The sequence below is a fragment of the Salvelinus alpinus genome, chromosome 12 (assembly GCF_045679555.1).
Source record: "Salvelinus alpinus chromosome 12, SLU_Salpinus.1, whole genome shotgun sequence".
NCBI lineage: Eukaryota > Metazoa > Chordata > Actinopteri > Salmoniformes > Salmonidae > Salvelinus > Salvelinus alpinus.
The window spans coordinates 61,728,386-61,751,505 of NC_092097.1; the positions used below are offsets into that span (position 1 = coordinate 61,728,386).

The 23,120-nt window shown below is 46.4% G+C and overlaps 1 protein-coding gene across 4 annotated transcripts; it reads left to right on the forward strand.

Moving 5' to 3' along the window:
- Positions 1–1,009: 1,009 nt before the first annotated feature.
- LOC139536468 (5-aminolevulinate synthase, non-specific, mitochondrial-like) lies at positions 1,010–22,813 on the forward strand. 4 transcript variants are annotated; one of them, XM_071337016.1, is made up of 11 exons: positions 1,010–1,197; positions 4,892–5,126; positions 5,686–5,874; positions 7,521–7,658; positions 12,456–12,675; positions 13,137–13,321; positions 17,644–17,823; positions 18,509–18,673; positions 19,321–19,589; positions 20,258–20,420; positions 22,304–22,813. In XM_071337016.1, the coding sequence occupies exons 2-11, from the start codon at positions 4,913–4,915 to the stop codon at positions 22,462–22,464; spliced, it is 1,884 nt and encodes a 627-aa protein (XP_071193117.1). In that variant the 5' UTR covers positions 1,010–1,197; positions 4,892–4,912; the 3' UTR covers positions 22,465–22,813. The 4 variants fall into 4 exon arrangements, with proteins under 4 accessions (XP_071193117.1, XP_071193118.1, XP_071193119.1 ...); XM_071337017.1 differs by having other exon boundaries at positions 1,030–1,197; positions 5,689–5,874; XM_071337018.1 differs by lacking the exons at positions 1,010–1,197; positions 4,892–5,126 and adding an exon at positions 5,358–5,373.
- The last annotated feature ends 307 nt before the right edge of the window (positions 22,814–23,120 follow it).

Consider the following 23,120-nt stretch of genomic DNA (forward strand, 5'->3'; position numbering starts at 1 on the left):
AACATATCTCATAGTCCATCCTTTGGTTCAGCACTTCACTACATTCAGTAACACATTTGACCGGTCAATGCATTTGGGCCATGATGAAAGGTCAAACTGTGTGTAGTGAAGTTAAAACAATATCATTGTACTACAAATACAACATATGACCATTCTCTTTAAATATTTTCTCCCCAATTCAACAATTACACAAACAACTATTTGTATTTATTTTTTAACGCTGCATCGTTGTGAAGGGCTCGTAAAGGAATAATTTCACGGTAAAGTCTACACCCGTTGTATATGACGCATGTGACGCATATGTAACGGATGTGAAATGGCTAGCTAGTTAGTGGGTACGCGTTAGTAGCGTTTCAATCAGTTACGTCACTTGCTCTGAAACCTAGAAGTAGTGTTGCTCTTTGCTCTGCAAGGGCCGCGGCCTTTGTGGAGCGATGGGTAACGATGCTTCGTGGGCGTCCGTTGATGTGTGCAGAAGGTCCCTGGTTCGCGCCCGTGTCGGGGCGAGGGGACGGTTTAAAGTTATACTGTTACACATACAATTTGATTCGAACACATATTATACCACACACTCTAAATGCAGACTTACTTGTTGCGTGTGACATTTACAGTGCGTACTGGTAGACTACATTTTGGGAGATTTGGGAACTGAAAGTACATATATTTAGCTTTTCAAATTGTGAAATGATTCAGTATTCAAATACCAGTGGATACGCCCCTGATCATACATTGTTTAATGTAGAATTTACATGTAAATGTTTACATATCAAAATTGTGTTTACCTGTCCCAAAAATATTTGACATGTTTAACTACAGCGCAGACTAATTGTATATTGCAACTGACTTGCCTAGTTAAATAAAGGTTAAATAAAATAAAAAATGAATGAGGATGTGAGTCACAGGTTGCTTTTGACATAATGGAACATTCTCTGGGGCAATAGGGGACTGTCTGGAGTGCTGTGACGTACACACTTATCCTCTCGCGAGATTTGGCATTAGTATTCGTTCTTATAAACCCGGTTGCCTATCCTTGTCCTTTCGTTCGTCCTCAGTGCAGGATAACGAAACGTAATTTATAAACAGTAGCTGTATGAACTATTAAGAGTGTTATATTTACACTAAAGCAGCACTGAGATCTTTCCAAGACAATCTAGCTTTTTTACTTATTTGTGAGAGTGTGATCCGAAGCATATCGAGGTAAGCAAACGAGATCGCCTCCTTTCGTTCTTAGTTCCTCGGTCAGCCAGCTACTGTAGCCCGGCGCGCTAGTCGGTCTAACCGGGGCATATTCTAGCCGTTTGGCTAAATGAAGATTTAGCTAGTGTTATTCATTGGGTTGCGATGACATTGAAATGTAAGTAGTTATTAAACCCGTCGGTATAGCTATGAAACTTAGTATCCATATGGAGTGGATACGTCTTATTGATTTTAAACAAATTATGACTGTTGTTGAATTATTGACGCACTATTGACTGTATTTGCGGTTTGCGTGACTTGTCTCCTCAGATTACACAGGAATGTAGGCTAGTTTGTAAAATAGTTGTATCAGGGCTGCCAACATTATGAAGAAAACTTGGAGTGAGATTTGCTATATGAATTTCATTGCCCTCTGGCACAATCCCTAGACTGGGGACTGGGGGTCCTACGGCTCTAGACGATTTTACTGTTTTAAGGCAAATTTCCTGCAAATTCTATGTATTTTGACATGGTTTAGGTCTATGTCCAGGGTGTACTCAAGTGTATTCAGGATAGCTTTGAACACTCAATTCGACGACTTTGTTATTTTGAGATTTTTGGAGTATGAAATGTAAAGTATGCAAATATTTTATACTAATTTTTGTTGTTGTTGGTTTGACACTTTTATTCAGTGACTAATGAAATGAGAGAGGGAGACAGGCAAATGCTAGAAACGGTTGGAAGCAGGGATTGATTCCTGTTCTCAGGTGGAAAGTTGTATGCAACACATGCTATGTGTTACCACTACACCAAGGCTCTGCACAGGAAATGTTAATTTGGTTATTAGCATTTCCTGTGTAAACTAATCATAGATTGCAGTCTGCTTATCCATAGACTGCTTTCAAGGCAAGGACTCAAACATGTTATATTTTGTCATTTGGGTTAACTATTTCTTTTAACTGGGGATGGAAGAAAATCCCGCTCGCTCTCCAGGAGTGTTGGCCACCCCAGAGATATGTTTCCCAGGTGATGGGTGTTTGAAACATTTTCTTGTTATAACAATTTAATGTGTCAAGATCAACCAACCTTCAAGGAAAGATGTAATGAATATCAATATCCAGGTGGTTTATGTCTACTAGCTATAGATCAATATCCAGGTGGTTTATGTCTACTAGCTATAGATCAATATCCAGGTGGTTTAGGTCTTCTAGCTATAGATCAATACCCAGGTGGTTTAGGTCTACTAGCTATAGATCAATACCCAGGTGGTTTAGGTCTACTAGCTATAGATCAATACCCAGGTGGTTTAGGTCTACTAGCTATAGATCAATACCCAGGTGGTTTAGGTCTTCTAGCTATAGATCAATATCCAGGTGCTTTAGGTCTACTAGCTATAGATCAATATCCAGGTGGTTTAGGTCTACTAGCTATAGATCAATACCCAGGTGGTTTAGGTCTACTAGCTATAGATCAATATCCAGGTGGTTTATGTCTACTAGCTATAGATCAATATCCAGGTGGTTTATGTCTACTAGCTATAGATCAATATCCAGGTGGTTTAGGTCTTCTAGCTATAGATCAATACCCAGGTGGTTTAGGTCTACTAGCTATAGATCAATACCCAGGTGGTTTAGGTCTACTAGCTATAGATCAATACCCAGGTGGTTTAGGTCTACTAGCTATAGATCAATACCCAGGTGGTTTAGGTCTTCTAGCTATAGATCAATATCCAGGTGGTTTAGGTCTACTAGCTATAGATCAATACCCAGGTGGTTTAGGTCTACTAGCAGAAGAGCCTTGCCATCGTCTTACATAGACAGTATGTGTCATCCCCATACCCTCTCTGCCTAGCATGTACACAATACTAAAATGTCCAATTTTGATTCCTGGGACATTTCAAATTCCAATGTTTATTTGTATGACTTATTCCAAACTGTTCAATGAACGGCTGCAAAAAAAAAAAAATGAATAGCCTCATATCATTCATTTTCAAAGACACAAGTAGGCATTTCAGATATGTGATTACTCTGAATTGGGAATACGTGGAATAGTAAAATAAGTGTGTGGAATAGCAGTATTGTTCTTGTTGACAGTTAATTACCTTGTATTTTAGCCCATTGTTAAGAATGAGAATTGTTCCAGTGATCAGACTAAATAAAGTAAAGGGGTAATAAAATCTCCTGAAGAAAATATGACGTAACTCTGCCCAAACTATTTTATATGTATTGTCCCCCCCCTCTAGAATCAAACGTACACTTCTGGGTTCATAATCTGTTATTATTATTTTCAGTTCCAAATCAGGTCACCTTACCAAACCGCCCTGCTAAAACATACTGTGGAGTTGTCACCTTTTCGTTGTCACAGCCTAAATCCCCATCACCAAACGAGAGGACTAACACAAGTGTGGATTAAATCAAATTTAGTACATTCTGTCAAAAGACTGCATTTTTCAATAGGGAGGGGAGTAACAGCAACTCCATTTTGTTGACAACATTGTACATAAAACTAGTGTTAGCGTTGTGCAGTTTTTTAATAAACTCAGCGGAGAATGATCTCTCTCTCTCTCTCAGCTCAACTATAATCTTGAGGGGCGATTTCTTTTAAAACGCGCATCCAATTCACTTGATCCTTTACATGACTAGACCAGTCGTGTGCTTCAATGTTCCCCGGTTCACAGTGCTGTGGCAAGACAGGTCGATGGATAGAGATTCCGCGCACCAGTAGCACAGTTGAAAATGTAAATGCGTTGACTATACAATGTACTATTAAAAGCAGTACTTTCTATTGTGTGAGATACAAGAGGTGTGCCGTGAGGAGGAGGGTGAAATGCGTGTCTCATGGCCATCGAGTTAGTAGCTCTGTTGTGTGATTTATTTTCAAAGTCAAATAGATTTTTTGGCATGCTTTTAAAAAAATATATATAATAATATATTCCAGGAATAAGACATTTTTTATTTGAAACACTTTCCAGTGTCATCATTGGAAGCAAAAAAAAATGAAAATAAACTTTTGGAAACTGGAAAGTGTTTCCAAGAAAAATGTCTTATTCCTGGAATGAGGAAGTCTGTCTAGGAAACTTATCCTCCATTCAGTAGCCAGGCACATAGCAGGAGAAAACGTTTGGAAACTGAAGAGTTTTTCTGTTTGTTGCCTTTTTTCTATACGTTTTCTCCCGTTTGTTCCTACTGAACGCTACCCTACTGCTTTCAGGAGTGGAATACTATGACCTAATATACTTAGCTGGTGATGGACTTCAGTCTGTCAGCTTTGGTGCATCGTGTTTAACTGTTTCACACTGCCTGCTGGTAGAATAATGTATGTACTGATCAATCATTGTGAATATCTCATTGTTGTGTGAAGCATTGTATTTATCATGTGAAGAGCAGCATGTGATTGTATGTGTTTCATTAGTTTAACTATGTCACTGGCATATGCCTATCCCACAGACTGCACTGTTTTGACAAAGGCCCTATGACCTACGTGCTTCAGATAACAAATGTGAATGCATAGCCGTCCATAACACATTACAATGTTCAACTTCTCACTCAGAGCAAAGAATCGTATAGCTTTATTGATTAAAACTTGGGGAAATTGTTTTAAAGGACAAGACTTGTATCAATGACAAACACATGATAGAAAAACCCATTGAAGGCGCCTTATCACCCATGAAATGTCTGGTTTACAGGATATCCTGATCTTATCTCTTTTCCCTCAGGCTTGGACAATCGTTAGAAGGATGGACACTATAATTCGACGCTGCCCGTTCCTGTCCCGTGTTCCCCAGGCCTTCTTCCAGCAGGCCCGGAAGTCCCTGGTGGTCTATGCCCAGAAATGTCCTGTGATGATGGACCTGGCTTCCAAGCCTCTGGCCCGCTCCCTCTGTTCCTCCTCGGCTAGCTTCCAGAAGGCTGACGACACCGTGACTTCCACCCAGACATCAGCCGATAAGGGTAGGTGATCTTGTGACACCGTGACTTCAGCCTATACATCAGCCGAGAAGGGTAGGTGATCTTGTGACACCGTGACTTCAGCCCAGACATCAGCAGAGAAGGGTAGGTGATCTTGTGACACTGTGACTTCAGCCTAGACATCAGCCGATAAGGGTAGGTGATCTTGTGACTTCAGCCTAGACATCAGCAGAGAAGGGTAGGTGATCTTGTGACACCGTGACTTCAGCCTAGACATCAGCCGATAAGGGTAGGTGATCTTGTGACTTCAGCCTAGACATCAGCAGAGAAGGGTAGGTGATCTTGTGACACCGTGACTTCAGCCTAGACATTAGCCGATAAGGGATCTGGTCATAAACTGTAACATCATGATGTGGTGTTAGGGTTAATATATGAAAAATGGCACCAATGTTTCCTCAGTTGGAAAGATCTCTAGGGCTATGTTTTTCCAACCTACTCACATCATTAGGACAAACCACTCGTAGTATTGTGTACGTTTTTAAAAGGTCTGTATCTGTGTGTTGCTCTTAGTCTCCTAACCCTAGTATCTTCTGCGCTTTAGTAGCCGATGGAGGCACCACCAACAAGCTGCCTCAAAGCCACCCCCATCCCATGCCCCCCTCTGGCCAGGCCTCGGTGGCCTCCAAGTGCCCCTTCCTGGCAGCTGAGATGGGCCAGAACAGCGGTGTGGTGCGCCAGGCCAGCATCCAGCTGCAGGAGGATGTGCAGGAGGTCCGCACCGTCCAGAAAGGTAAACAAGGGGTTAAACCACCTGGAGCTTTGTTCCTTTGTTGCAGGGGTCGGTACTTCAGGGGGTCCGCACCGTCCAGAAAGGTACACAATGGGATAAACTCCCTGGAGCTTTGTTCCTCTGTTGCAGGGGTCGGTACTTCAGGGGGTCCGCGGACAGATGTAAACATTCTATTTTTTTTTTTAAATTAACATTACTAACAGATTTTAAATACATTTTGGACAAGGGGTCTGTGGAATCGGTTTAGAGGGTGTAGTACAATGTCAAACTATTCATCCACAGTATTCTGTTCTTAACCCTGGGCAACATGGGCCTGGGAGGCTCACAGGGATATTAGTATCCACTGCAGTACTCTACAAATTTTTATTTTTTAAAAACCCAATACTGATATATATATTTTTTTAACTTAAATGCACTGTAATTTAAGCTTTAAAACTGAAAAGGTTTCTCTCTGCCTCATGGCAAAATGTGTAGAATTGCAGGAATTTAGCTTAAACTGCTAAATCTTCTCTCCAATTCAAAGAGGCTGGCTTTTAAAATGTTGCTTCCCAGGGCCTAAGACTTGGTTCGTCCAGCCATGCACTGCCAAAGTCGTAGTAAAACCCCTTGTATGCATTTTTTAAATTAAAAAAAATAAAAATCTTACTCGAGTTCTGATTTAAGTGGTGTACCTGATCAAATTGATATCACAAAAGGGGTCTGCATCTCAGTGCTAGAGGCGTCACTACAGACCCTGGTGAACGTCTGTCAGGAGCTCTACCGGGGCAGTCCCGTTAGTTCTCTTATATACTGCAGACAAGTTATATTTGCATAATTTAACGTTTGCTTCATTCATGTGACGACCAATACTGGTTCATAACATGTGACAGACCAACACCTCACGAGGCATCTTCTCTCTAAGCTGAGACCGTGAAACTGAGAGCTCCCTTTCTCTAAACAAGGTTCTGGGTGTACTGAGAGCTCATTCAATCTGCCACTTGCATGAACACAAAAATTAGTTATTAACAAAGCACCAAACAAACATTTCCATCACAGGATGGATTTTCTCATTTCCTTCTTGTCATGAGAATTTTCAATCCCAATGATAATAACTAACAATCAATTAAGCTTTGACCAATCCCGAGGTTTGTAAGACCATGGGTTTAATCATAATTAGAACAAAGACTCAGCTTATGCAAAAGGTCCGTACAGTTTATTCAGAAAATGTTTTGAAATCAAAAATGCAAACACAGTCTTTATAAAACACACACAAACAAGTTCAAATCTTAAACTACACCTTGCTCAGACAGTCTGTGTTTTTCCACTACACAGATACATTGTTTAATCTGCAACATGTTTCATAATTTTCTGCGAGCCTAACAGTTTCTCCCCTCCACGGGTGGAGACAGAATGTCCTGTAAGGGACACAGTAGTCCAGCTTGTCTGTCGATAGCTCCTCTTATCAACCTCTGTCTCCCCAGATGTGACCCCTATACCTCTCTGTCTCTCTAGACGTGACCCCTATACCTCTCTGTCTCTCTAGACGTGACCCCTATACCTCTCTGTCTCCCCAGACGTGACCCCTATACCTCTCTGTCTCCCTAGACGTGACCCCTATACCTCTCTGTCTCCCTAGATGTGACCCCTATACCTCTCTGTCTCCCCAGACGTGACCCCAGCCCAGGCTCTGGCCAGTAGTTCCTCCTCAAAGTCTGGAGGTCTTACCCGAACCGATCTGATGAAGAAGCTGCTGAATCAACGTCCGACCAGGGTGTCCCATTTACTGCAGGAGAACATGCCCAGCTGTGAGTCACATGACCAGACTATTCAAACCAAACTTTATTGTTCTTGCCGTAGAGGCGCATTTAAACGAATGAGTTTTATTTAAATTTTAAAAAACGTTGTCACTGAACATATAAGGTAGAACAGAGTATATACAGTCAGTTGACAAAACATTAGGAACACCTCATATTTGAGTGGCACATAGGGCTGTTGCCTATTGTAACCGTTGAGTCACGGTTATCTCCGCTTATTCTCTCTGGACATGTTCGTAGTACCCAACTCACTCGGCAGGTCCTAATGGCCTGCTACTCAGGTATTGTCCCTTTTTTAACCTCTCTGACATCAATGCAAATTAAATGGAAAATCACATCAAACACTTATCAACACAGGAGGGCTGTTGTACTTTTTAAAACACACCTCACTGTGATGATCAATTTGAAAGAAAGATGTTCAACAGCAGGTTTGAAACTGAGTGTACATGCTCCTAGTGGATGTTGTTTCAAAGCTTAACACAATGAAATGGACACCGCTTTCTAAGGTGATGATCTATTCCAAAACACCCAGATGCATATTAGAGATTACGTATAGGCCTTATGCCGCCAAAATACCTGAATTAAAATAATGATGGTGCCTTTTATATACAATACATACCTCGACCGCATATTACACATAGCAGAAAAAACATTACCAAAAAAGTGATTTGATGTCTTTACTACGTGTTTGGTCTAGCCTATACTGAAATGAAACCTAGCTATTTATATAATTAAGGCTGACGCATTACATTTAGCCACAGAATATAACGCCACTGTACATTTCCATGTTCTCCTTCTCTGTCCTTCAATACTTCCTCCAGCACACAGAAAGAGGGGCTGGCAACAGTTTAATTGGGGGGGGGGGGTGTGAGTGGCCTCCGTTCTCTATTGGGGTGCATACGGATGACGGCTTATTTCCCCCTCCCCATTTTGGTAGTGGGCCATTCCAAATCTCAACACACTTTCCATATTAGTAAAGATGAGAATTAATAGATCTGTGAAAATATTATGTTCCCCACCAAGAAAACCAAAAAGTTGTTGCTCAAATAGAAGGGGGAACTAACAAAGAGTCACTGACAACAACCAACAGGAAACAGGTAGGGTTTTAGGAGGGGCTCTGAAAGAGACTCATGGGGGATTTCACTGAAAGTTGACTAGTAACAACAACTGGAACCTAAAAGACACCCATCATGAGCGCCCACTAAGAAGCACACACTAGAGAAACCCACAACAAACGTAGAGACAGGAAGCAAACCAAAATGGAGCAAAATGAAAACAGGGAAGATCAGATAGGGAGAGACAACTAAAGGTGTTAACCTCCACATCTTGTTAGTCAGTAACATACTGGCTAATGAGGCAACCAACCATCACAGGAGTAACACATACTGACTAACGAGGTGACCAACCAGCACAGGAGTAACACATACTGACTAACGAGGTGACCAACCAGCACAGGAGTAACACATACTGACTAACGAGGTGACCAACCAGCACAGGAGAAACACATACTGACTAATGAGGTGACCAACCAGCACAGGAGTAACACATACTGACTAACGAGGTGACCAACCAGCACAGGAGTAACACATACTGACTAACGAGGTGACCAACCAGCACAGGAGAAACACATACTGACTAATGAGGTGACCAACCAGCACAGGAGTAACACATACTGACTAACGAGGTGACCAACCAGCACAGGAGAAACACATACTGACTAATGAGGTGACCAACCAGCACAGGAGTAACACATACTGACTAACGAGGTGACCAACCAGCACAGGAGTAACACATACTGACTAACGAGGTGACCAACCAGCACAGGAGTAACACATACTGACTAACGAGGTGACCAACCAGCACAGGAGTAACACATACTGACTAACGAGGTGACCAACCAGCACAGGAGTAACACATACTAATGAGGTGACCAACCAGCACAGGAGTAACACATACTGACTAACGAGGTGACCAACCAGCACAGGAGTAACACATACCGACTAACGAGGTGACCAACCAGCACAGGAGTAACACATACTGACTAACGAGGTGACCAACCAGCACAGGAGAAACACATACTGACTAACGAGGTGACCAACCAGCACAGGAGTAACACATACTGACTAACGAGGTGACCAACCAGCACAGGAGAAACACATACTGACTAACGAGGTGACCAACCAGCACAGGAGTAACACATACTGACTAACGAGGTGACCAACCAGCACAGGAGTAACACATACTGACTAACGAGGTGACCAACCAGCACAGGAGTAACACATACTAATGAGGTGACCAACCAGCACAGGAGTAACACATACTGACTAACGAGGTGACCAACCAGCACAGGAGTAACACATACTGACTAACGAGGTGACCAACCAGCACAGGAGTAACACATACCGACTAACGAGGTGACCAACCAGCACAGGAGTAACACATACTGACTAACGAGGTGACCAACCAGCACAGGAGTAACACATACTGACTAACGAGGTGACCAACCAGCACAGGAGTAACACATACTGACTAACGAGGTGACCAACCAGCACAGGAGTAACACATACTGACTAACGAGGTGACCAACCAGCACAGGAGTAACACATACTGACTAACGAGGTGACCAACCAGTACAGGAGTAACACATACTGACTAACGAGGTGACCAACCATCACAGGAGTAACACATACCGACTAACGAGGTGACCAACCAGCACAGGAGTAACACATACTGACTACCGAGGTGACCAACCAGCACAGGAGTAACACATACTGACTAACGAGGTGACCAACCAGCACAGGAGTAACACATACTGACTAACGAGGTGACCAACCAGCACAGGAGTAACACATACTGACTAACGAGGTGACCAACCAGCACAGGAGTAACACATACTGACTAACGAGGTGATCAACCAGCACAGGTGTAACACATACTGACTAACGAGGTGACCAACCAGCACAGGAGTAACACATACTAATGAGGTGACCAACCAGCACAGGAGTAACACATACTGACTAATGAGGTGACCAACCAGCACAGGAGTAACACATACTGACTAACGAGGTGACCAACCAGCACAGGAGTAACACATACCGACTAACGAGGTGACCAACCAGCACAGGAGTAACACATACCGACTAACGAGGTGACCAACCAGCACAGAAGTAACACATACTGACTAACGAGGTGACCAACCAGCACAGGAGTAACACATACTGACTAACGAGGTGACCAACCAGCACAGGAGTAACACATACTGACTAACGAGGTGACCAACCAGCACAGGAGTAACACATACTGACTAACGAGGTGACCAACCAGCACAGGAGTAACACATACTGACTAACGAGGTGACCAACCAGCACAGGAGTAACACATACTGAATAACGAGGTGACCAACGAGGTGACCAACCAGCACAGGAGTAACACATACTGACTAACGAGGCGACCAACCAGCACAGGAGTAACACATACTGACTAACGAGGTGACCAACCAGCACAGGAGTAACACATACCGACTAACGAGGTGACCAACCAGCACAGGAGTAACACATACTGACTAACGAGGTGACCAACCAGCACAGGTGTAACACATACTAACGAGGTGACCAACCAGCACAGGAGTAACACATACTGACTAACGAGGCGACCAACCAGCACAGGAGTAACACATACTGACTAACGAGGCGACCAACCAGCGCAGGAGTAACACATACTGGCTAACGAGGTGACACCAATCGCGCCAACGTCCAACCTCAATATAAACGGAAAAATCAAAGCCTGTAACAGATGGGTGAAAATACTGTATGATCACTTGATGAGAACAGCTGTGCAGCCTGAGGCAAGGAACAGAGCGCAAGCCTTTTTTGCGACTTTCTCAAATTATCAATAGTCTTTAGTCGCATCATATAGTCCACACAGTGCATTCAGACCCGTTGACTTTTTCCACATTTTGTTACATTACAGCTTTATTCTATAATTGATTTAATTATTATTTCTCATCGATCTACACACAATACCCCATAATGACATCACAATACCCCATAATGACATCACAATACCCCATAATGACATCACAATACCCCATAATGACAAAGTGAAAACCGTTTTTTTTATGTATTAAATAAACATACCTAATTTACATAGGTATTCAGACCCTTTTCTAGGAGACTCGAAATTGAACTCAGGTGTATCCTGTTTCCATTGATCATCCTTGATGTTTTGACAACTTGATTGGTTTACCTGTGGTAAATTCAATTGATTGTACATGATTTGGAAAGGCACACACCTGACTATGTAAGGTCCCACAGTTGACCATGCATGACAGAGTAAAAACTTAGCCATGAGATCTCAAGGCTTAAAAATCTCTCTTTAACATGTCTCCTTGCCTCCATCTACACTGATTTGAAGTGGATTAAACACATGACATCAATAAGGGCTCATAGCTTTAACCTGGATTCACCTGGTCAGGCTCTCACAGAAAGAACAGTAGTCACACACACACACACACACACACACACCAAGTATCTCCTAGCTCTGTTATCAATAAAACCTAGGGTGCATTCATACACTTCTCCTATTACTTCCCAGTTTAGGTTACACACACACACACACACAACTATGAAACATGGAATACAACCGAAAGAGAGCACCCGTTCAAAGTGTTCTGAAAGAGGACAGAGTTAAGCATGTTCTCTCTGGTCTTTTATTAAAACGGGACACCTCGACGTGATCTTTTACCGTCTCGCGCATAATCATGTTTGCTTCCTTTTTGTCTCCCTGCAGTCTCTAACTTCCGCTACGACGAGTTCTTTGAGAGAAAGATTGAGGAGAAGAAGAGTGATCACACGTACCGTGTCTTTAAGACGGTAAACCGGCGGGCCACGGACTTCCCCATGGGTGACGACTACACCGATTCCCTTAGCGACAGGAGAGATGTGTCTGTGTGGTGCTCCAATGACTACCTGGGCATGAGCAGGCACCCACGGGTCGTCAACTCCATCACGTAAGTAGCCGGACAACTGGTGATGAGTTGGTAGTTGGATGAATAGATTAATGAAGACACAGACAGGTGGTGCTCAGTAGGGCGATATAAAGGGGCTGTTTTGATTTCCCATTGAAACTGAGAATTAGCATTTTTCCGCAGATAGTAGTACCTCCCAGTTTTAACTCTTTCAAAACATTTGTTTTTGTTAACCTACTGAACACAACCATGGATAGATCAATGGGCTATATTTCTCCCCGAGGAGACGGGACAAAACTGTTAGTTTCACTAAGAACCAATTACCTATTCATTAGCCTTTCTGTAGATGCTGTTAATGACCCAGGGAAGGTGTATACGTGGTAATTGGCCAGTTTTACTATCGTTTCCTGTTTGTCTGGTGTTCTTGACAGAGGAGACGTTGGGTGTAATCATGGTTCCCGAGGATGTTGTTTACCGTTGTTGTTGTTGACTGTTGTTTCCAGGGAGACGTTGCGTAAGCACGGCAGTGGTGCTGGAGGAACCAGGAACATCTCTGGGACCAGTAAGTTCCACGTGGAACTGGAGCAGGAACTAGCAGATCTCCACAGGAAGGACGCTGCGCTACTCTTCACTTCCTGCTTCGTAGCCAATGACTCCACCCTGTTCACCCTGGCCAAGATGATACCAGGTAAGCATATCACCTTATCTGTACTGAACTAACACAATGTACTTACAAGGCCAGTTAAATAATAATAATCACCTGAACTAACAGACCTTGTAGCCTGCCTCTAGGACCAGGTAATCCCCTCACCTGACCTGAACTAACAGACCTTGTAGCCTGCCTCTCGGACCAGGTAATCCCCTCACCTGACCTGAACTAACAGACCTTGTAGCCTGCCTCTCGGACCAGGTAATCCCCTCACCTGACCTGAACTAACAGACCTTGTAGCCTGCCTCTCGGACCAGGTAATCCCCTCACCTGACCTGAACTAACAGACATTGTAGCCTGCCTCTCGGACCAGGTAATCCCCTCACCTGACCTGAACTAACAGACCTTGTAGCCTGCCTCTCGGACCAGGTAATCCCCTCACCTGACCTGAACTAACAGACCTTGTAGCCTGCCTCTCGGGCCAGGTAATCCCCTCACCTGACCTGAACTAACAGACATTGTAGCCTGCCTCTCGGACCAGGTAATCCCCTCACCTCACCTGACCTGAACTAACAGACATTGTAGTGCCAAAATACATAGCATCCTGTGCTCAACAGTCCCTCATGGCCAAGTGCCGGTTGAGCGGTTCCCTCTAGGCCAGGGCCTCGTTGAGGAGGGCTGCGTTGAGGGCCTCGTTGAGGAGGGCTGCGTTGAGGGCCTCGTTGAGTATGGCTGCGTTGAGGGCCTCGTTGAGTATGGCTGCGTTGAGGGCCTCGTTGAGTATGGCTGCGTTGAGGGCCTCGTTGAGGAGGGCTGCGTTGAGGGCCTCGTTGAGGAGGGCTGCGTTGAGGGCCTCGTTGAGGAGGGCTGCGTTGAGGGCCTCGTTGAGGAGGGCTGCGTTGAGGGCCTCGTTGAGTATGGCTGCGTTGAGGGCCTCGTTGAGTATGGCTGCGTTGAGGGCCTCGTTGAGTATGGCTGCGTTGAGGGCCTCGTTGAGGAGGGCTGCGTTGAGGGCCTCGTTGAGGAGGGCTGCGTTGAGGGCCTCGTTGAGGAGGGCTGCGTTGAGGGCCTCGTTGAGGAGGGCTGCGTTGAGGGCCTCGTTGAGTATGGCTGCGTTGAGGGCCTCGTTGAGTATGGCTGCGTTGAGGGCCTCGTTGAGTATGGCTGCGTTGAGGGCCTCGTTGAGTATGGCTGCGTTGAGGGCCTCGTTGAGGAGGGCTGCGTTGAGGGCCTCGTTGAGGAGGGCTGCGTTGAGGGCCTCGTTGAGGAGGGCTGCGTTGAGGGCCTCGTTGAGTATGGCTGCGTTGAGGGCCTCGTTGAGTAGGGCTGCGTTGAGGGCCTCGTTGAGTAGGGCTGCGTTGAGGGCCTCGTTGAGGAGGGCTGCGTTGAGGGCCTCGTTGAGGAGGGCTGCGTTGAGGGCCTCGTTGAGTAGGGCTGCGTTGAGGGCCTCGTTGAGTAGGGCTGCGTTGAGGGCCTCGTTGAGTATGGCTGCGTTGAGGGCCTCGTTGAGGAGGGCTGCGTTGAGGGCCTCGTTGAGTATGGCTGCGTTGAGGGCCTCGTTGAGTAGGGCTGCGTTGAGGGCCTCGTTGAGTATGGCTGCGTTGAGGGCCTCGTTGAGTAGGGCTGCGTTGAGGGCCTCGTTGAGGAGGGCTGCGTTGAGGGCCTCGTTGAGGAGGGCTGCGTTGAGGGCCTCGTTGAGGAGGGCTGCGTTGAGGGCCTCATTGAGTATGGCTGCGTTGAGGGCCTCGTTGAGTATGGCTGCGTTGAGGGCCTCGTTGAGGAGGGCTGCGTTGAGGGCCTCGTTGAGGAGGGCTGCGTTGAGGGCCTCGTTGAGGAGGGCTGCGTTGAGGGCCTCGTTGAGGAGGGCTGCGTTGAGGGCCTCGTTGAGGAGGGCTGCGTTGAGGGCCTCGTTGAGTATGGCTGCGTTGAGGGCCTCGTTGAGGAGGGCTGCGTTGAGGGCCTCGTTGAGTATGGCTGCGTTGAGGGCCTCGTTGAGTATGGCTGCGTTGAGGGCCTCGTTGAGGAGGGCTGCGTTGAGGGCCTCGTTGAGGAGGGCTGCGTTGAGGGCCTCGTTGAGGAGGGCTGCGTTGAGGGCCTCGTTGAGGAGGGCTGCGTTGAGGGCCTCGTTGAGTATGGCTGCGTTGAGGGCCTCGTTGAGGAGGGCTGCGTTGAGGGCCTCGTTGAGTATGGCTGCGTTGAGGGCCTCGTTGAGGAGGGCTGCGTTGAGGGCCTCGTTGAGGAGGGCTGCGTTGAGGGCCTCGTTGAGTATGGCTGCGTTGAGGGCCTCGTTGAGTATGGCTGCGTTGAGGGCCTCGTTGAGGAGGGCTGCGTTGAGGGCCTCGTTGAGGAGGGCTGCGTTGAGGGCCTCGTTGAGGAGGGCTGCGTTGAGGGCCTCGTTGAGGAGGGCTGCGTTGAGGGCCTCGTTGAGTATGGCTGCGTTGAGGGCCTCGTTGAGGAGGGCTGCGTTGAGGGCCTCGTTGAGGAGGGCTGCGTTGAGGGCCTCGTTGAGTATGGCTGCGTTGAGGGCCTCGTTGAGGAGGGCTGCGTTGAGGGCCTCGTTGAGTATGGCTGCGTTGAGGGCCTCGTTGAGGAGGGCTGCGTTGAGGGCCTCGTTGAGGAGGGCTGCGTTGAGGGCCTCGTTGAGTATGGCTGCGTTGAGGGCCTCGTTGAGTATGGCTGCGTTGAGGGCCTCGTTGAGGAGGGCTGCGTTGAGGGCCTCGTTGAGGAGGGCTGCGTTGAGGGCCTCGTTGAGGAGGGCTGCGTTGAGGGCCTCGTTGAGGAGGGCTGCGTTGAGGGCCTCGTTGAGTATGGCTGCGTTGAGGGCCTCGTTGAGGAGGGCTGCGTTGAGGGCCTCGTTGAGGAGGGCTGCGTTGAGGGCCTCGTTGAGTATGGCTGCGTTGAGGGCCTCGTTGAGGAGGGCTGCGTTGAGGGCCTCGTTGAGTATGGCTGCGTTGAGGGCCTCGTTGAGGAGGGCTGCGTTGAGGGCCTCGTTGAGGAGGGCTGCGTTGAGGGCCTCGTTGAGTATGGCTGCGTTGAGGAGGGCTGCGTTGAGGAGGGCTGCGTTGAGGGGGGCTGCGTTGAGGGGGGCTGCGTTGAGGAGGGCTGCGTTGAGGGGGGCTGCGTTGAGGGGGGCTGCGTTGAGGGCCTCGTTGAGGAGGGCTGCGTTGAGGGCCTCGTTGAGTATGGCTGCGTTGAGGGCCTCGTTGAGGAGGGCTGCGTTGAGGGCCTCGTTGAGGAGGGCTGCGTTGAGGGCCTCGTTGAGTATGGCTGCGTTGAGGGCCTCGTTGAGGAGGGCTGCGTTGAGGGCCTCGTTGAGTATGGCTGCGTTGAGGGCCTCGTTGAGGAGGGCTGCGTTGAGGGCCTCGTTGAGGAGGGCTGCGTTGAGGGCCTCGTTGAGTATGGCTGCGTTGAGGGGGGCTGCGTTGAGTATGGCTGCGTTGAGGAGGGCTGCGTTGAGGGGGGCTGCGTTGAGGGGGGCTGCGTTGAGGGGGGCTGCGTTGAGGGGGGCTGCGTTGAGGAGGGCTGCGTTGAGGGGGGCTGCGTTGAGGGGGGCTGCGTTGAGGAGGGCTGCGTTGAGGGGGGCTGCGTTGAGGGGGGCTGCGTTGAGGGGGGCTGCGTTGAGGGGGGCTGCGTTGAGGGGGGCTGCGTTGAGGGGGGCTGCGTTGAGGGGGGCTTCGTTGAGGGCCTCGTTGAGGAGGGCTGCGTTGAGGGCCTCGTTGAGGAGGGCTGCGTTGAGGGCCTCGTTGAGTATGGCTGCGTTGAGGGCCTCGTTGAGTATGGCTGCGTTGAGGGCCTCGTTGAGGAGGGCTGCGTTGAGGGCCTCGTTGAGTATGGCTGCGTTGAGGGCCTCGTTGAGGAGGGCTGCGTTGAGGGCCTCGTTGAGGAGGGCTGCGTTGAGGGCCTCGTTGAGTATGGCTGCGTTGAGGGGGGCTGCGTTGAGTATGGCTGCGTTGAGGAGGGCTGCGTTGAGGGGGGCTGCGTTGAGGGGGGCTGCGTTGAGGGGGGCTGCGTTGAGGGGGGCTGCGTTGAGGGGGGCTGCGTTGAGGGGGGCCTCGTTGAGGGGGGCTGCGTTGAGGGGGGCTGCGTTGAGGAGGGCTGCGTTGAGGGGGGCTGCGTTGAGGGGGGCTGCGTTGAGGGGGGCTGCGTTGAGGAGGGCTGCGTTGAGGGGGGCTGCGTTGAGGGGGGCTGCGTTGAGGAGGGCTGCGTTGAGGGGGGCTTTACTGCAATGACTTCGATATGTTTCAAAAATATAGATTTCTGTTAGTGCATTCAACTGTACGTCGCTTTGGATTAGTACGTCTGCTAAATGACGAACGTGAAATGGTACTAAACGGGTGTTTTATTCCCCTCTCTCTCCCTAGGCTGTGAAATCTATTCCGATGCAGGGAATCATGCCTCAATGATCCAGGGCATTAGGAACAGCGGAGCCAAGAAATTTGTATTCCGTCACAATGACCACAACCACTTGAGAGAGCTGCTGTTGAAGTCAGACCCGTCCACTCCAAAGATCGTGGCCTTCGAGACAGTCCACTCCATGGATGGTGAGTGGATTAGAGCTGTGTCACAAATGGCATCCTATTCCCTATGTGAAGAGCCTTAACGTGACCTGTGATGTGTAACTAAAACATCCTGTTGACGTCAGTGCTGTGATTTATATAACGTTACAAGTTTGACTTGCCTGAGTAGTTCTAATCTGAATTTGGGAGTTGACTCAGTGAACCCTGAATGGCAGGATATAACTCTATTATTAAAATGTCTTATTACTGGTTATATGATATTTACTGTTTGTTCCTGTTGAAGAAATGTGTAAATTAGGGCCCCGGGGACAATGTCACTACCGCCGTACTCATTAGTATCGTGGCAAGGAAACAAAACAAGAAGCTGATTTAACTTCTTTAGGAAAACAGCCGTAATGTTGGAAACAAACCTCATTATGTTGTCATCCAGAGTCACATTTATTTATTTTCCAAGTTATATCACATTATATTTTATATACATCAGGTTTTTAAAGGATCAAATAGTTTGGTCTGCTTCGTGTTGACATTTTTGACATGGAAAAAATATTTGTGATACTGGTATCGTTCCGGCCCGAGTGTAAATCCCTCCTGCTAAATTAGTTATATGATATTAACCCTTTTGTTGTTTTTAAAGGTATGGTGTATCCCGCTGTAACCCTGCTTTAAAATGCATCATTAAAAATGTTTTTGTTTTTTTTTCCTCTTAAAGGTGCGGTGTGTCCTCTGGATGAGTTGTGTGATGTGGCTCATGAGTTTGGAGCCATCACGTTTGTAGACGAGGTGCACGCGGTGGGGCTGTACGGCGCTAGGGGAGGAGGTATCGGGGACCGAGACGGCATCATGCACAAGATGGACATCATCTCTGGAACACTGGGTCAGTATTAAAACTAAACACGGTTCAAAATGGCACCAATGACTACTAGTTAACAGCGTTTACCCCCCCCCCCCACCCTCAAACAGCACAATGTTTTAAAGCTTTTCTAAACCCCCCCCAAGTTAGTTTTCCTGACATCTGTAGTCGAGTTTCTTCAGTCTTTTGTTGTCTGAATCCCTGAGGCGAACAAGATTTCTGGCCTCTAATAATGGACTTTCAGATTATCACCTAATGGGACACTGGAGAAACAGGAACTAGAATCTAATTTCCTGTTGCTAGGAGACCACAGCCCTGGGCAAGCTGAGAGACCAATCAGCGCGCGCACACACACACTACAGCAGGCCGGCCAATCATCTGTTGAGTTGCTTTGTCTTGATAGAATAGAAGCATGTCAAGATGACCAGAATAAAACCACACACACACACACACACACACACACACACACACAACCGCTTCACAACAACAAGACCTGTTGAATACCAAGTGGTCTAGAGGTAGAAAGAAAGAGTCCAATTTTTATCTCCAACAACCAGTGATGCTCTATTTGTTGTGAACCGGAAATATATCTGTCAGCTTAAATGTTAATTTCCCTGCTCTAGAGGAGGAGCCTCAGTCGACCTGTTTTAATGTTATCTTTGTTCTTCCAGGCAAGGCGTTTGGCTGTGTTGGAGGCTACATCGCCAGCACCGATGCCCTGGTGGACACGGTCCGTAGCTACGCTGCAGGCTTCATATTCACCACGTCTCTGCCTCCCATGCTGCTGGCGGGCGCCCGCGAGTCCATCCAGACCCTTAAAGGGGAGGAGGGCCGCGCCCTCCGGAGGAAACACCAGCGTAACGTTAAGCTGCTGAGACAGATGCTCATGGACTCTGGACTGCCCGTCGTCCACTGTCCCTCTCACATCATCCCCGTCAGGGTGAGAATCACTACAACTTTATTGTCCCAATGTGAATCTGGAAACTTGTGAGGACGTCACTTCTCATTTAGTTTCTCGTTCAACATATTTGCTGCTAGGTCACTCAATCCTGTTTTTGTTTTTTAAAAGTCTCCCTTCCTTAACTGTTTTACGTTTCCCTGAGACCAACCAGAAATGTTTCCATGGTCAGATATTCGCAGGCGTTCGTAACACAATCACACGTGTGGTCTCTCGTTTTTGGGATCACCAAATTTTGCGTGTATCAAACATGTATTCATGTAGGCTACACTGTCCTGCAAAATCAACCCGTTGTTCCACATTTCGGGTCATTTTTTAAAAATGTGGTCACATGAGCGGCTGGAATCGGTACGCATAACATGATTATCATAGCGTCCTTAAGGCCCTGAGTTATCCCTAACCAGATACAACTCCTGGGTCATGTCTATCAACTTGACACCTTAGAGATGTCATGGTGTAACTGTTGACAATTATTATTTTTAATTTTTTTATTGTTAGTATGGATTGGCATAATATTGATTAGCCTCAACATTATTGATTTGACACGGTTAATATTGACTAAATGACATCCTCACCATTATTAGTATCGATTGACATTCTCAATATGATTCTTCCATTGATTTGATTTTGTTGGGATGTTGCCTGCGCAGGTGTCTGACGCGGAGAAGAACACGGAGGTTTGTGACGTCATGATGAGTCGTTACAACATCTACGTCCAGGCCATCAACTATCCCACGGTCGCCCGCGGGGAGGAGCTTCTACGCATCGCCCCCACGCCGCACCACACCCCCCAGATGATGACGCACTTTGTCGGTAAGAGAGCAGGGAATGACTGCGGTGAAGGTTTTATATTGGTGCGTGTGTGTTTTTAAACATGGGTTGTGTTCAGTACTACCCACAAAACGTCAGAAAACCTTCTTAAACTAAAGGTAATGGCTGTACCCAAACCCTTGTTTTGTTTCCCCCCCAAAGTGTTTCTGTTAGCAACGGTTTTGCTCTATTGAACACGACCCAGAATGACTTCTAGAGACGGGCACTATGTCACTCACACAAATTTAATGTCGAGATTTAGATCTTCTAAGACTTGGGGGTCTTCAACATTTTCTTTCTAGCATGAGAGCTCTTTTTTTAATATATTTTTTAATTTTTTATTTATTCTAGCTTTCAAATAGACACATTCTCCTCCTCTACCCTGCCACTGATCCCTGGGTCCTTAATGTACAAGAGATGTGTTTTTGGTCAATATACCTGGTAATATAGTGGCAGTAAACAACTCTTAAAGGGGCCCTTCATCTTCTGTATTTTCCAGAATTCATTATTTTTCTTTTTTTCCCTCCTGTTTTTAGATTTTTTTATAGTTTTTTTTACACTCCAATATTACGATTATTCATAGAACATACATTTTCATTGTTTGAGTCCATGTCAACGCTTAAATCACATCAGAAGACCAATTTTGAGCCCTCCCCTCCCCCGTAAAAAAAGAACACATTTAGATTTGAGTGTAATTGCTCTTAAGCAAGAGGGGAATGTTGTTTTAGCAATGTTTCGGCTGTTAGGCCTACTGCTGAAGCAAATGACTTGGCCACATAATTGATACAGATAATCATGATATCTTTCTGTCAGGTAAGTCTACTCAGTTAAAAAATGTTAAGAAGGTTTTTGAGCAAAGTCTTTGTCTACCCACAAGATTTTTATCATTAGCATGGCTAATTGGCTACATACGGAGTGATATAGACATCACTGACCGGCTACATACGGAGTGATATAGACATCACTGCCCGGCTACATACAGAGTGATATAGACATCACTGACTGGCTACATACAGAGTGATATAGACATCACTGACCGGCTACATACGGAGTGATATAGACATCACTGACTGGCTACATACAGAGTGATAGACAAATGCGCGCACCAAACTGACAAACGGGCAATATTCCTGGAAATTAAGATATTGTTACGTTTTTGCTTTAAATCAGTGTCCCCCCTGTGGGACGGTTGAGGTAATGTGCACTAATGCGATTAGCATGAGGTTGTAAGTAACAAGAACATTTCCCAGGACATAGACATATCTGATATTGGCAGAAAGATTAAATTCTTGTTAATCTAACTGCACTGTCCAATTTACAGTAGCTATTACGGTGAAAGAATACCATGATATTGTTTGAGGAGAGTGTACAGTTATGAACTTGAAAATGTATTAATAAACCAATTAGGCACATTTTGGCAGACTTGATAAAACATTTTGAACAGACATGCAATGGTTCTTTGGATCAGTCTAACACTTTATCTTTTACCAGATCTAATGTGTTCTCCAAAATTAATTTCAAATTTCCACAAACTTCAAAGTGTTTCCTTTCAAATGGTATCAATAATATGCATATCCTTGCTTCAGGTTCTGAGCTACAGGCAGTTAGATTTGGGTATGTCATTTTAGGTGGAAATTGGGGGAAAAGGGTGCGGTCCTTAAGAGGTTTTAAGCCAATAGTGGCTAACCAGGGGTGGAATAATGTCAATGTAGCTTTGATTGGATAATAGCTGGTAGCTTTTATGTTTGACAGTTTGCGATGGAACACATGTAAAAATATTTTTTATTATTATTTGACAAACTACTCATAGATGTGCTGCAAGCTACTAGTAGCTTGTGATCTACCTGTTGGAGACCCCCCTTTTAAACAATATTTCCCCTCTACAGAGAAGCTGGTTCAGACGTGGAAGGAGTCCGGTCTACCGCTGAAGCCCCATTCTTCGGGAGAGTGTAACTTCTGCCGGCAGCCGCTGCACTTTGAGCTGATGACTGAGAGAGAACAGTCTTACTTCAGAGGCCTGAGCCACCCCATATCAGCTCACGCATGATGACACTACAGAATACACTCAACCCATTCCTCTTAGTCCCAAATCACACCCTCCCCCACTTCCCTCAGCCCTACATTTTTAGCTTTCACTTGCACCTCCGCTATATGCACGGCTGTCCCAAAGCTGAGGGATTAAAAATTATCGAGGGTTTTAAGGAGCTAATTAGACACTCTGATAGCCACTTCGACCAAGCCTGTGTTTGGAGTTTACGCAATTTCATATAAAAGAATGGAAAGGCGTGCCTAATTATCTGTAATGTGCATTTGTTTGTCTAATTTTCAAAGCTTGATTCATGTAACAAATGGAATACCTCCCAAATTAAATATTTAACTGTTATCTTGTAAAACGACACGGGGAATTTGTTTAATTTTGAATTTCATGTTTGTTTTATTTGAATGTGTAACATGAATTGCATCATTCAAGTCAGAAGTGTGTGCTGTAGTTGATGGGTTTATTGATCACCTCGCCACGCTCTGGAAGTCATCCTCTGAGTTTCGTCAGCAACACGGATCACTACTGTAGACCAGGTACCACTACCGTAGACCAGGTACCCCTACCGTAGACCAGGGCCCACTACCGTAGACCAGGGCCCACTACCGTAGACCATGGCCCACTACTGTAGACTAGGGCCCACTACCGTAGACTAGGGCCCACTA